This window comes from Pseudophryne corroboree, chromosome 7, assembly GCF_028390025.1.
Source record: "Pseudophryne corroboree isolate aPseCor3 chromosome 7, aPseCor3.hap2, whole genome shotgun sequence".
Lineage (NCBI taxonomy): Eukaryota > Metazoa > Chordata > Amphibia > Anura > Myobatrachidae > Pseudophryne > Pseudophryne corroboree.
Window position 1 is genome coordinate 136,447,057 of NC_086450.1, and position 15,362 is coordinate 136,462,418.

General features: G+C 45.0%; 1 protein-coding gene across 5 annotated transcripts in view; it reads right to left on the bottom strand.

Moving 5' to 3' along the window:
• Positions 1 to 15,362, bottom strand: part of PKP4 (plakophilin 4) — a 667,418-nt gene that overhangs the window by 21,269 nt on the left and 630,787 nt on the right. For all 5 annotated transcript variants that reach the window (XM_063933691.1, XM_063933687.1, XM_063933688.1 and 2 more), the window contains 4 exons: positions 11,340 to 11,535; positions 10,341 to 10,425; positions 9,316 to 9,433; positions 3,674 to 3,805 (listed from right to left, as the gene is read on the bottom strand). In XM_063933691.1, the coding sequence (XP_063789761.1) occupies positions 3,674 to 3,805; positions 9,316 to 9,433; positions 10,341 to 10,425; positions 11,340 to 11,535 (531 nt within the window). The remainder of the gene's footprint in view (positions 1 to 3,673; positions 3,806 to 9,315; positions 9,434 to 10,340; positions 10,426 to 11,339; positions 11,536 to 15,362) is intronic.

Below are 15,362 nucleotides of genomic sequence, written 5' to 3' on the forward strand. Positions count from 1 at the left end.
GCCCTAACCTCTGGCGGGAAAGGGTATAATGCCAATAATTTATTAGAAATCAGCAGTTTTTTATCGGGGGAAACCCACGCTTTGTCACACACCTCATTTAATTCATCTGATTCAGGAAAAACTATGGGTAGTTTTTTCACACCCCACATAATACCCTTTTTTGTGGTACTTGTAGTATCAGAAATGTTCAAAGCCTCCTTCATTGCCGTGATCATGTAACGTGTGGCCCTACTGGACATTACGTTTGTCTCGTCACCGTCGACACTGGAGTCAGTATCCGTGTCTGGGTCTGTGTCGACCATCTGAGGTAACGGGCGCTTTAGAGCCCCTGACGGTGTTTGAGACGCCTGGACAGGCACTAACTGATTTGTCGGCTGTCTCATGTCGTCAACAGTTTTTTGCAAAGTGCTGACACTGTCACGTAATTCCTTCCATACGACCATCCAGTCAGGTGTCGACTCCCTAGGGGGTGACATCACTATTACAGGCAATTGCTCCGCCTCCACATCATTTTCCTCCTCATACATGTCGACACAATCGTACCGACACACAGCACACACACAGGGAATGCTCTGATAGAGGACAGGACCCCACGAGCCCTTTGGGGAGACAGAGGGAGAGTTTGCCAGCACACACCAGAGCGCTATATATATGCAGGGATAACATTATATAAGTGTTTCTCCCTTCTATAGCTGCTATATATGTATTTTCTGCCAATTAGTGCCCCCCCTCTCTTGTTTTACCCTGATTCTGTAGCAGGACTGCAGGGGAGAGTCTGGGAGCCTTCCTTCCAGCGGAACTGTGAGGGAAAATGGCGCTTGTGTGCTGAGGAGATAGGCTCCGCCCCCTTCACGGCGGCCTTTTCTCCCGCTTTTTTTAGGAAAACTGGCAGGGGTGAAATGCATCCATATAGCTCAGGAGCTATATGTGATGTATTTCTTTAGCCATATAAGGTTTAAACATGTTTTATTGCGTCTCAGGGCGCTCCCCCCCAGCGCCCTGCACCCTCAGTGACCGGAGTGTGAAGTGTGCTGAGAGCAATGGCGCACAGCTGCAGTGCTGTGCGCTACCTTATTGAAGACAGGAACGTCTTCTGCCGCCGATTTTTCCGGACCTCTTCGCTCTTCTGGCTCTGTAAGGGGGCCGGCGGCGCGGCTCCGGGACCCATCCAGGCTGAACCTGTGATCGTCCCTCTGGAGCTAATGTCCAGTAGCCAAGAAGCCCAATCCACTCTGCAGTCAGGTGAGTTCGCTTCTTCTCCCCTTAGTCCCACGATGCAGTGAGCCTGTTGCCAGCAGGTCTCACTGAAAATAAAAAAACCTATTTAGAACTTTTACTCTAAGCAGCTCTGGAGAGCTACCTAGCATGCACCCTTCTCGGCCGGGCACAAAAATCTAACTGAGGCTTGGAGGAGGGTCATAGGGGGAGGAGCCAGTGCACACCAGGTGACCTAAAAGCTTTTACTTTTGTGCCCAGTCTCCTGCGGAGCCGCTATTCCCCATGGTCCTTACGGAGTTCCCAGCATCCACTAGGACGTCAGAGAATTATTATTTAAAAAAAAATATATAAATAATAGTTGTGTCTCCTAATAGACAAACCAAGTACCTAATCCCTTCTAATATAAATAGATATGCTATTAGCAATAAAAAAAAAAACACAAAACAAAACATGTTTTAATTTTTTTTTATTAGATTCCGCCAGCAAAGTGAGGCGGAATGAAATAGACGAATTTACTGTTGAAAAGCACTGTTGTCGAATCGACATTTTTCAATTGAATATACTTTTGTTGAAAAGCCGCATTTTTACCATTGCAGACATGTCGAATTTGTCACCTGTCGAATTTCAAAAAGTCGAATCTGAAAAGTCAGTTTTTTTGTCGGAAAGTACTGTATTGCATTGTCGAATCATTTTTTGGTGTCGAAAATGCCCCCTTTTCTGACATTTGCGGCAATTCGACCGCAATTGCATATACCCCAATGTATGTTTCTGCATCACCTTCAGTTCTAAACCCCCACCTAAATGCCATAGCACCTGGTCATGCCAGTGTAGGCTCAGATGGGCGCTCAGTTCTAAACACCCACCTGAATGCCATAGCACCTGGTCATGCCAGTGTAGGCTGGAAAGGTAAGTATCCCACACCTCTGCCTGACAATATATGTACTTATAAATATGAATCCTCTACTGCACACTAATAGTATAAATGTCTCTTTGGGAAGAGCTGAGGGTGGGCCAAGGCCCAGTTTAGCCAACAAATGGAAGTCTGCAGTTTGAGCTTTGGTGAGAAGACAGAGACATGTCAGACAGCTGCAATACTTCACTATACTGACAACTGTCACAATGCATTACTTAAAGGAGGCGTAATAAATTGCTTCCAATTCCTGCCTTATTCCCACAGTGTCTATATTAGAACAGTGTCTGGAACCTCATTATACTGGATGACATTCTCAGCCCATGTTCATATGGAGAAAATCATATCTCCATTACTTGCAGCACATCAAATTGTAAAATCTTTGGATGATCAGCCCTACGCCACTTTTACAGCACAAGTTCTTTAAAATCAATTTACTTCATCTCCTGTGCAGACTATATGTTCCTCAAACCCCTATATAGATGTGTCCCTTCATCCAGTCGCACCATGGAGGACGCATGAGAGTCGCCAGCTCCTGGGAGATTTGGTCAGCGTTGGGCGTCTTTTCCCCCTGAAAATGTGTCTTATGTGCTTTGCAAATAAAAGCAGACTCTGCTGATTAAACTAATATGTGGCATGTCTATATTCTGTGTGCCACTGCGGCTGCATCTGCATATGTAATACTACTACGTTACAGTGTTTTCCAGGAAAAAGTGTAATGGAGCATTTTGTATGAAGATACGGCTGCAGTCGCACACAGAATCAAGGGCGTGCCACATATTTTAATCCGTATAGTCTACTTGCGCGTCTTATTCACATAGGGATTCAAATAAGATGCATTTTCAAGGTAACCTTGGCGTAACGCATTCATGACTAGGCGGGCTGTTTAACGTGACTGCAGCAACGCTGAGGGAGTACACATCTGGATTTATCATACTGAGCTGTGTAGTTTACAGTAAATTCTGAAAAGCTACAGTATATCTTCAGTATTTGAGATGAACAAACAGACATTTTTTACAGACCTCCAATTGTCACTTATGTTCTTTAATTGCCTTTTGGGGGTGGGTACAACATCATGTTGTGGTATGACGTAATACTCACTAGGATCTATGGACATTGCTGACACATAACAGACATATACTGGGAGAATTCCTGAACCTTCAGAAGTGGACAAGTGGATGTGTTGCCCATAGCAACCAGATGCTAGCTATCATTTTAGAATGTACTAGATTGATTGGTACAGCCCACAGAAAAGCGGCCATTACTGTGTAGCCAACATGTATGTTCACATATATTAATGAATGAGGGCATGATGGTTTATGCTTGGAATATTTAGAGTTTTGTCATTATGCGTCCCCACCAGTCAGCACTCGCTGAGGAGCTAAAGCCAAGCAACCAATTAGATCATGGCTTCCATTAGTCTGACTGGAATGTTGACAGCAAACATATTATTGCTCTTTGAACCATGTTTTTCAACCAAGATGGCTGCAGACAGGGTAAAGGCTCATAGGTCATGTGTGTGCAAGGCAAGCAGAACTCACTTACCACTATACATATCCTTGTGGACCAAGGACTCTCCCTGGCTGTTGTAGTATTGCATAGAGGACTGTGTTTTCTCATATCCAGAATTCGGCTCCCGGATTCCTAATAGTGCTGGTGAGGATGATGTGCTGCCCACTGTACCGGCACACAAAAGGTACAATAAAACCACTTCACTTACAGCCCAATCAAAACATACAATTCCAGTTTGCTAGTAACACTACTTCTCATCTGTCTTATAGGTGAAAAATAGGATTTAAACTTAAATTCACACAATGAAAAGTTGACTGCTTTCCCGGTTATATTATTATTATCCTTTATTTAGATAAAGCCACAGGGAATCTGCAGCCCCCAATTACAGAGTACATAAACAAATAAATAAAATAAGACCACGACTTACGGTATCTGGTCTTTAGGTCGACGCTCCTTAGGTCGACCACTAAAGGTCGACGTGGTCATTAGGTCGACATGACAAATGTCGACACATGGAGAGGTGGACTACGGCTGGGAATAGTAACCTGTGCCGAGCGCAGTGGTAGCGGAGTGAGGCACCTTTGCGTGACATGCAAAGGGATACGGTGCACTAATTGGGGTTCCGGGTCACTTTACAAAGAAAACAACACAAAAAAACAAAACAGAAAAACTCATGTCAACCTTTTTCCATGTCGACCAAATAACCGTGTCGACCTATTTCATGTGTCGACCTAGTCACTGTCAACCAATAGTGATCGACCTAATGACTGTCGACCCAACGAACCACACCCGTGACTTACAATTCAATACAATATAGGACAAGTACAGGGTATATAAACATAGCTGCGTCAGCAGACAACACTGAAATAAGTATCAGGGCGGCAGAATACAGAGGGATTTGGTGCTGTCAAAGGGAGCACTGAAAAGAATATAGGTTAAGTAAGAGATGTAAAAGCTTACAGTCTAAAGGGGAGGGGCAGACAAACAGAGAGGGGTGACACAGATGGGGTAGAAAGGGAGCGTGGCCCACTGAGGGCTTAGGATGAGAGACGGCTGGGTTTGGTATAGAAGTGTGTGTCTTGAGAGACCGTTTGAAGTTTTGTAGAGAGGTGGAGAATCTGTGGGGGAGAGGTAGAGAATTCCAGAGAAAGGGAGCAGCACGTGCAAAATCTTGGGAGAGATAGGCCTGAGAGGAGGTAATCAGTAGGCAAGAGAGGCAGCGTCAATAACAGAGAAAAGAGGACGGACAGGAGTGTAAAGGGAGATAAGGTCAGAGATATAACTGGGAGAGAAGTGGGTGAGGGCTTTGTAAGTGAGAGTGAGAAGTTGAAATGGATTCTGAAGGGGTAGGGTAGCCAGTGAAGGGCTTGTAGGTGAGGGGAGGTGGATGGACAGATGGAGCCATGCTAAACGTGGCTCCATCTGTGACTAGGTGCGCAGGGTGAGGCGCACCGCTGGGAACGAATGGGATGCACGTGCGTTGTAGACATGCATGCGCCTCAAAGTGAATGGGAGCGTCTCTGTACGCTCGGCGGTGTGCCTAGGCATGCACGCCCCTGTCTGCGCTGCAGCGCGTGGCTCCATCTGTAGTATATTTGGTGAGTAAGCTGAGCCGGGCTGCAGCACTGCGGATAGATTGGAGTGGAAAGAGGTATTTATCAGGGGTGCCAGATACGAAAAGATTACAGTAGTCTAGTCTGGAGATGACTAGTGAGTGGATAAGGATCTTAGTGGCATCTGGGGGTGAGAAAGGAAACCTGGAAATATTTTTGAGACAGGTTTTTAAATGGTGCTGAATGTGTGGTTTGAAGAAGAGGGAGGAGTCAAGGATTACTCCAAGACAGCGCACTTGGAGGCTAGAGGAGACAGTAGTGCCATCAATATGTAATGAAATTGTAGGCGGTGAGGTTGTGCGGGAGGGAGGGAAGATAATCAGTTCAGTCTTAGGCTGGCCATACATTAGAGCGATTTAGCTCTTTTACCGTAGGTGCGATTTTGACCTGTTGTACCCATGCGTCGCGTGTAATTAATGCATATTGTAAGTAATTCACTTACGATCTGAGGCGAGTTCCCGCGGCTCGCAATATAGGTTTTCATATCTTATGTCCTGATCTGATGATGTCCCTTGCTACATTGCGTGTGACCCACCTGACTGACATTTCCCAGACACTCCCTCTACCCTCCTCGTGCAGCATTGAGAGGAGAAAAGACGCCAGGAGTACAGCAAAAGATCCCTCGTTTTGTTGATCTATCGGTATATATTGATATTATATGCCTACTGGCCACCAATGTTTGCACCAATTAAAGTACCCACTGCCCACCGATGTTTCCACCAAGTACCCACTGCCCACCGATGTTTGCACCAAGTACCCACTGCCCGATGTTTGCACCAATTAAAGTACCCACTGCCCGCCCACCGATGTTTGCACCAATTAAAATACCCACTGCCCGCCCACCGATGTTTGCACCAACTAAAGTACCACTGCCCACCAATGTTTGCACCAATTAAAGTACCCACTGCCCACCAATATTTGCATCCAAGTACCCACAGCCCACCGATGTTTGCATCCTAGTACCCACAGCCCACCGATGTTTGCATCCAAGCCCACTGACAGCAGAACTCTATGGCGATAGGTATCCATCACTATAGAAGACAGAACAGAAGTGCACGGTAGCAAAGTGGATAATAATTCACCTGGTATACACCAAACCTCACCAATAACACAGTGCAGAAGTGTGCACAGAGTTGAAATGGCTGTTGCTTTATATACCCCCTGTTTAGCCGAGCCCATTGTTGAAATTAGAATGATATAATAAATTGGCACTATATAGAGATAATGCGATAGATCGCGAGTACATCGTGACCCAAAATAAGCAATTGCATGCTAAATCGTCAGTGCAAGACTTCCAGGGAGCTCCCGGGAACTTCAAGTAAAATCGCATGGGATTCATCTTTCTAATGTATGGTTGCCCGTAGACATGTTAAGTTTAAGAAAGCGCTGCAACATCCAAGAAGAGATAGCAGAGAGACAGTTGGATACACGAGTGCGGAAAGCAGGTGAGAGGTCAGGGGAAGAAAGGTAGATTTGATTCTCATCAGCATAGAGATGATATTGTAAGTCAAAAGATAGCAGGTCAGTTTCCCCGGGAGAAAGGAGAGAATTTGAACAATTAAGAGAAAAGACTGGATATATGGAGCCCATTTTTAAGATCGAATCAGACTGGGGACTGGAATATTCTAATTCCTAACACATGGAATCAGTGTAATATTTTGGTATAAATTTCTGTGGTATTACACACAGACTTTTTGGGACTATACACCAAGAGGGTGCGCACAGTTGCTTACCATTGTTGTTGTTTCCAGTATTTGTGGTGGTTGGGATCACCCTAGCTTCTGTTGCTGCACTTTTGAGTTGGGGCGCTGTTTTTGAATCTCTGTTGTATTAAAGTGCATGCTTGAAGGCAGAGGGCACAGTGCCTGATAAGAGGGAGAGATTGAGGAGGTGGGCAAGATGAGAGCAGGCAGAGAGATAGAGGTAGCGGCGGAGGTGGGAGGGGATAGGGTAAAGTGGGGAGGTGAGGAACGGATGAGGGCCATGACCTCATCACCAGAGACATGAGAGAAAGATATAGTAGTATTTAATTGAATCAGCAACAAAGGATTGCTGTCTACGTAAAGTACAACGCTGTGGACTGCTCCACTAGCACTGCTGGGTCAGCAGATGACCTATACATGCACGGCTGGTGGTCACTGTCTGACCTGGCGTTCTGTCCTCCCAAGAAGGAATTCAGGAGACAATGATGGGGCCCCAGACACTGTGTAATGTTTGCAGAAGAGATGACTGAGATGACTGCACACCATGTTCTACTGTAGTTACTAATGAAGGGAATATACAGACTGGTGTATTTTGAAACTCACTTGACACGTTGACAGGCAAGTAGATGCGATGCTATATTTCCTGAAGAGTTTATACAATGCAGCTGGTGTGATCATAGGCCACTATGGCCTTACAGTGATGTTACACAACATCAATGTCCTCTGCTGTGTATTGGCGGCAGGTAAACTTCAACCAATAACATATAGATAGACAAGATAGTAAATAGGATAACAATAGGCTAACAGACAATGAGCACTGTCAAACGGCAAAGAGGAATCAATGATGTAAAAGGAACACTAGTAATATTTATACTGACCCCCTTTTTTCCCAGAGTATAGATAATTATGGCGCAATGTATACGAAACTACTTATTAAATCACAAAAGCAAAAGTAAAACCACTTACAAACAAGATAATGCATTCCCATTCCATACTAATGTATTTACATTTAGCAGAACACATACAGCACATCAGAGGGGGTGTCAGGTAAAACGTGCCCGAGGCGCTCAGTGCTTATTTCAGTAATACATCTTAGCATGCGAAGCTCCGTATACTGACAAACTGTCTGCGTGTCTGCCAAGCACATTAATGGAAATGAAATAGACAAAGACTGCAGGGACCAGAAACAGACAGACTTGTCAACATCAGCACACATTAAAGCAACAGTACCATCTCTGTGCCAGACTCAGCGTCTCTGAGATAGGAGAACTGTGTGCTCAGGATATGCATTTACCTTCCAGAGGGTATTCCAAACGTAGGGGTTGATGTATTAAGCAGAGAAAATAGTGGAAAAGTTGCCTATGGCAACCAATATGCACGTAGCTATCCTTTTACGGGATGTTCTCAATAAATGCTTCTCCTAGCTGTTTGCTAAAGGCAACATCTACACTGGTCCACCTTTCCACTCTTTTCACTGCTTGATACATCAACCCCATAGTCTTAAATGCAGGGCCAGTGCTAACACTGAGGCACATTTATCAACAAGCGATAAAATTCGTGAATGATAAATGGTGATCAGTTCCCAAGTGTCATGTGTTCGGCTCCTGTGATGTGTTTGAAAAAGGTGATTGGCTGGAGCACCATTTATCATACGCAACAAGTTTTATCACTCATTCATAAATGAGCCCCATAGTGGGCTAAAGTTGTCTCCTTGACTACCAAGGCTTGATATCATGCCACTAATTCTTTGTATTTTCTCCGGCTGCCCCACACCTTCCCTGCACACTTCCCAATCTGATTATTAACTTTAATTATCTAAACATTTACAGTCCAGCAATCCTCCTCAGACCGGTAATGCAGGTGGAGTCCAGTTTGTGTAGTCATGTGACCACAAACATCACAGGAGCAATAAGAGCGTGTATGACCATAGGATTGCCTTCTGTAGCCGGAGACCTCAATTTATTCTCATTCCCATCACTAAGTCAGAGTAGGAGGTGATGGCATGGTAAATGAATACTACAGGACACACATATTATACTTCCTAATTGTAGTAATTTTGGATATTTGTTAGCACTGCAGGAACAATCAGGAGGCGGGAAGTCCATATTGTCTATGCATAAAGGCAGAGCAGCTTAAGGTGTGAAAGGAAAGTGCTTAACACTGCGATACATGGAACTATTACAGTTACACATACACGTAGGGAGATAGACAGCAGGATAACATGTCCATAATTTATCTTCTATCCAGATCAACTCCTTATCATAGCTACATCCCTTCTTCCATTGGGTTATAGGTTTTGCCTGGGATACCTAGTAACCTTGTCACAGACCTGTTTACATGTAACTAATTTATCACCCACCTGACTGGATCATGGGAGACATTTGCTGATTGGTGGTGGATAAAGATGGGTGGGATTTGAATCGATCGCGCTCCAGTGTTGAGACCGGTGTAATAAAATGAGACTGATTCCAACCCTCCTGCAAAGACAGCCAGTATAAGGCAGATGTAGTTAGAACTCTCATACACAGAAAAGCCGGGATACCCTTGCAATACAAAGCTTCTCTAATCCATAAAAGCCAGTTACGTTTATCCAGTAACTGTAACTACAGTAGTTACAGGACCCAATTCCCACCTATTCTGTAATACTGATACGTCAGGAATAGACAGTGGAGGTAGCCCAGGCATGTTTGCACACAACTTCCCAATAACTGAAGGGGCACTTGTAAATATCTTAATCAACTTCAAGCCAGAACTAAGCAGTGTTAAGGCCAGTAAATGTACTTATGGTTGGTTACACATGTAACACTACATTACTGCATTCCATATCTCTGCACTGCAAATAACACACTTCTCTTTTCTAAAGGGCCATGTGGCTATCTCACCGCTTGGCATTCCTGATCAGTCTCTTACAGCCACTAAAGGCAGAGGAAAACCTTGTACTGGACGAGCCTGTCAACGCCAAACTTACTTTAAAACAAAGTAACGGTTTATTACTGTAACAACGTCCATGAACTATGATCTGATGACATACTGTAATGGGAATATTAAAGTATTTAAGGCTGGTCAAATTTACACTGAGTTTTTTACTGCATTATTTATATTGTGGGGCATCCGAATTTGATGTATGGAATTTTTTTTACATTTGTTTCGACATTTCATTGACAAATGAGCCAAAATCACAGCTTAAGGAGCCAGCCAACTGCTGTAGCTACTGGGCAGCAGGTCACAGCCACAATGTTAGCACTAACATAGATTTCTTTTAATTCCCCATGGCAAAAGCAAAAAAATATTTGACATTACACATAATTGTACATTTAAAGATCACTTCTGTCTTGCCCAACACTGCTCCTGGCAGTGGTGGGCAAGACACATCCAGAAAAGTACCTTCTTATAAATGCTGCGGAGGTCTCGATATTGCCATAAGGTATTTAACACCTGGGCTGTAGCTTTCACCACTTTCATTGATGTTCTAAAAAAGTAAAAAAAAAACAAAAAAAAAACAAAACAAAAAAAAAAAATTATTAAAAAAAGTATATAAGATCGGAGAGAGTACAAGGTTCAAGTGCTCCAGTAACAAACACAGTCCTGCCCGTCACTGGCATCCCTTAGGGACCAGTACCATAACACAGAAGACCTGAAGGACTGCAAGTGTATCACCCTGCCACAACAAAATATATAAAGGGCTATCCATTTATCACAAAATAAAGTATCCAACAACGACTGTAAGCAGGTGAACTCGTGCTGCAGGGTAAATATCTGGCTACCAGAGTAAAATAGTGCTTTAGAGCAGCTGAAGTACAGGGACAAGAAAGGTCTGAGGATAAGAGATGATCCACCAATCAGACATCTGTGTCTGCTGAAACAAGTAATGTGAGAAACACTCATACGTCACACTGCACTCTAGGCATTAGCTCATCATTTCACACCTGACACCTAAAGCTGAAACTTTGAGAACCATTTTCTTCAAGAAAAGATTAGCACGAACGTGATGGCAGAGGGATAGGTTATACAGCTGTCTCATGACCTATGGGAAAATGTGCATAAACAAGTTGGATTTTACCTAATAACTGTAATACAATTCCTTAGTCTTCTTATTCTTGCTGTGAAACCAAATGGACAAAGGTTTATAATGAGGAGAGGCCATGAATTAATGAACGGATGCCTGTAAAAGCTAATGACCATCTACAGTATTTATACACCTCAGAAAGTGCAGCTACTCCTCCTCCATGTGCAGTGAATGGCTTGTAGAAATGAATAATTAAATGTAAAAGGTTACAGGCTGTAGTGGGAGAGATGGTGTCTGCTGGGGCCTAGGCACAGAATTACTCCCTAAGCATCGTTTCTATACTAAATGGTTACATTACACAGCTGCCGGATACTTGCCTATCTCCTTTCCCTTTCGTGATGTTCACCAGTTTCTCAATCCCTCCAGTGTCTGCCAGGGCCTTTGCATTCTCCATGTTCTTGCTGGTGACCTCATGCAAAGCACAACAGATCGCTGCTACTGTCTCATCTGACAAAATGCTGGGGCCATTGCCTCCTGGAAGTCTGTTTACCAGGTCCCGCATTGCATATTTGCCTAGAAAAAATAGTAAAATCTGCATTAGAATAACAGGAGAAGGAGGGAACTAATGTAGAATACAGGTTACAGCTGGGACTTTTGAAGGGAAATCACAGACATCTAAAAATTAAATTTATCAGCTATATTGTTATATGGGCACCACAGTTTCAGAGTCTTGAATTAAAGAAGACCCGTCCGCTACATGCAGCACCTGAACAATCAGGATTACTTTTACAGAGCATAACTACTATAATTTATCTTTCGCTTTTTTACATATCAGCATGAAATTAGTCATCTACTGGATACTTATGAAAATTCATTAGTATTAATGAGATTGGGGTCTTGACCTGACTGGTGGTGTGAACGATAACTGCGGAGTGGGCATCTGACAAACCTACATTTCTCTGCTCTGCAATGCTCCTTTGTCCTCACACCCTGTCACAGCTACACACTGAGAGCATCCAAAAAGGACAGCGGTGACCAAGTGCATGCAGAGAGTCCGCTGCCAAGCTAGAGCAAATTGGTCATAACTCCGATCAGATTCACTAGCCGCCTTCTCAGCATGCCCCTACAGTTCCGCGGACTACTTCAATTATGGGTACTCCGAAAAACAGAATTCCTCCTAATGTCGTACTAGCTAAGCTGGAGTATGGCCAACCCTCTGTAAGCTATACACTGTACGCCTTAAAAAAAACAAATAAATTACTTTTCTCAAAAATATTTTTAGCAAGGGGAACAAACAGGTTCTTTATTGTTCTATACTTCTAGGACCCAGCAGGCACAGAGCACTGTAATGGCGTTACATGCAGATAATGATGACATACACTTCTCCTGATGCTATTTATAATAACCTGTTAAACCCCAAGGCAAAGATCGGGAGAAAATAAGATTTTACTTACCGATAAATCTATTTCTCGTAGTCCGTAGTGGATGCTGGGGACTCCGTCAGGACCATGGGGATTAGCGGCTCCGCAGGAGACAGGGCACAAAAATAAAGCTTTAGGATCAGGTGGTGTGCACTGGCTCCTCCCCCTATGACCCTCCTCCAAGCCTCAGTTAGGATACTGTGCCCGGACGAGCGTACACAATAAGGAAGGATTTTGAATCCCGGGTAAGACTCATACCAGCCACACCAATCACACCGTACAACTTGTGATCTGAACCCAGTTAACAGTATGACAAACGTAGGAGCCTCTGAACAGACGGCTCACAACAATAACAACCCGATTTTTTTGTAACAATAACTATGTACAAGTATTGCAGACAATCCGCACTTGGGATGGGCGCCCAGCATCCACTACGGACTACGAGAAATAGATTTATCGGTAAGTAAAATCTTATTTTCTCTGACGTCCTAGTGGATGCTGGGGACTCCGTCAGGACCATGGGGATTATACCAAAGCTCCCAAACGGGCGGGAGAGTGCGGATGACTCTGCAGCACCGAATGAGAGAACTCCAGGTCCTCTTTAGCCAGGGTATCAAATTTGTAGAATTTTACAAACGTGTTCTCCCCCGACCACGTAGCTGCTCGGCAGAGTTGTAATGCCGAGACCCCTCGGGCAGCCGCCCAGGATGAGCCCACCTTCCTTGTGGAATGGGCCTTGACAGATTTAGGCTGTGGCAGGCCTGCCACAGAATGTGCAAGTTGAATTGTGCTACAAATCCAACGAGCAATCGTCTGCTTAGAAGCAGGAGCACCCAGCTTGTTGGGTGCATACAGTATAAACAGCGAGTCAGATTTTCTGACTCCAGCCGTCCTTGAAATATATATTTTCAATGCCCTGACAACGTCCAGCAACTTGGAATCCTCCAAATCGCTAGTAGCCGCAGGCACCACAATAGGCTGGTTCAGGTGAAACGCTGACACCACCTTAGGCAGAAACTGAGGACGCGTCCGCAGTTCTGCCCTGTCCGAATGGAAAATCAGATATGGGCTTTTATACGATAAAGCCGCCAATTCTGACACTCTCCTGGCTGAAGCCAGGGCCAGTAGCATGGTTACTTTCCATGTAAGATATTTCAAATCCACCGATTTGAGTGGCTCAAACCAATGGGATTTGAGAAAATCCAAAACTACATTAAGGTCCCACGGAGCCACTGGGGGCACAACCGGGGGCTGTATATGTAGTACTCCTTTTACAAAAGTCTGGACTTCAGGAACTGAAGCCAATTCTTTCTGGAAGAAAATCGACAGGGCCGAAATTTGAACCTTAATGGACCCCAATTTGAGGCCCATAGACAATCCTGTTTGCAGGAAATGTAGGAATCGACCCAATTGAAATTCCTCCGTGGGGGCCTTCCTGGCCTCACACCACGCAACATATTTTCTCCAAATGCGGTGATAATGTTGTGCAGTCACCTCCTTCCTGGCTTTTACCAGTGTAGGAATGACCTCTTCCGGAATGCCTTTTTCCCTTAGAATTCGGCGTTCAACCGCTATGCCGTCAAACGCAGCCGCGGTAAGTCTTGGAATAGACACGGTCCCTGCTGAAGCAGGTCCCGTCTTAGAGGTAGAGGCCACGGATCTTCCGTGAGCATCTCCTGAAGTTCCGGGTACCAAGTTCTTCTTGGCCAATCCGGAGCCACGAGTATCGTTCTTACTCCCCTTTGCCGTATAATTCTCAGTACTTTTGGTATGAGAGGCAGAGGAGGAAACACATACACTGACTGGAACACCCACGGTGTTACCAGAGCGTCCACAGCTATTGCCTGAGGGTCTCTTGACCTGGCGCAATACCTGTCCAGTTTTTTGTTGAGGCGAGACGCCATCATATCCACCTTTGGTTTTTCCCAACGGTTCACAATCATGTGGAAGACTTCTGGATGAAGTCCCCACTCTCCCGGGTGTAAATCGTGTCTGCTGAGGAAGTCTGCTTCCCAGTTGTCCACTCCCGGAATGAACACTGCTGACAGTGCTATCACATGATCTTCCGCCCAGCGAAGAATCCTTGCAGCTTCTGCCATTGCTCTCCTGCTTCTTGTGCCGACCTGTCTGTTTACGTGGGCGACTGCCGTGATGTTGTCCGACTGGATCAACACCGGCTGACCCTGAAGCAGGGGTTTTGCCAGGCTTAGAGCATTGTAAATCGCTCTTAGCTCCAGTATATTTATGTGAAGAGACATCTCCAGGCTTGACCATACTCCCTGGAAGTTTCTTCCCTGTGTGACCGCTCCCCAGCCTCTCAGACTGGCATCCGTGGTCACCAGGACCCAGTCCTGTATGCCGAATCTGCGGCCCTCTAACAGATGAGCACTCTGCAACCACCACAGAAGAGACACCCTTGTCCGTGGCGATAAGGTTATCCGCTGATGCATCTGCAGATGCGATCCGGACCATTTGTCCAGCAGATCCCACTGAAAAGTTTGTGCGTGGAATCTGCCGAATGGAATCGCTTCGTAAGAAGCCACCATCTTTCCCAGGACTCTTGTGCATTGATGCACAGACACTTTCCCTGGTTTTAGGAGGTTCCTGACAAGTTCGGATAACTCCCTGGCTTTCTCCTCCGGAAGAAACACCTTTTTCTGAACCGTGTCCAGAATCATTCCCAGGAACAGCAGACGTGTCGTCGGGGTCAATTGAGATTTTGGAAAATTCAGAATCCACCCGTGCTGTTGCAGCACTACTTGGGTTAGTGCTACTACGTCCCCCAGCTGTTCCCTGGACCTTGCCCTTATCAGGAGATCGTCCAAGTAAGGGATAATTAATACGCCTTTTCTTCGCAGAAGAAACATCATTTCGGCCATTACCTTGGTAAAGACCCGAGGTGCCGTGGACAATCCAAACGGCAGCGTCTGAAACTGATAATGACAGTTTTGCACCACGAACCTGAGGTACCCTTGATGT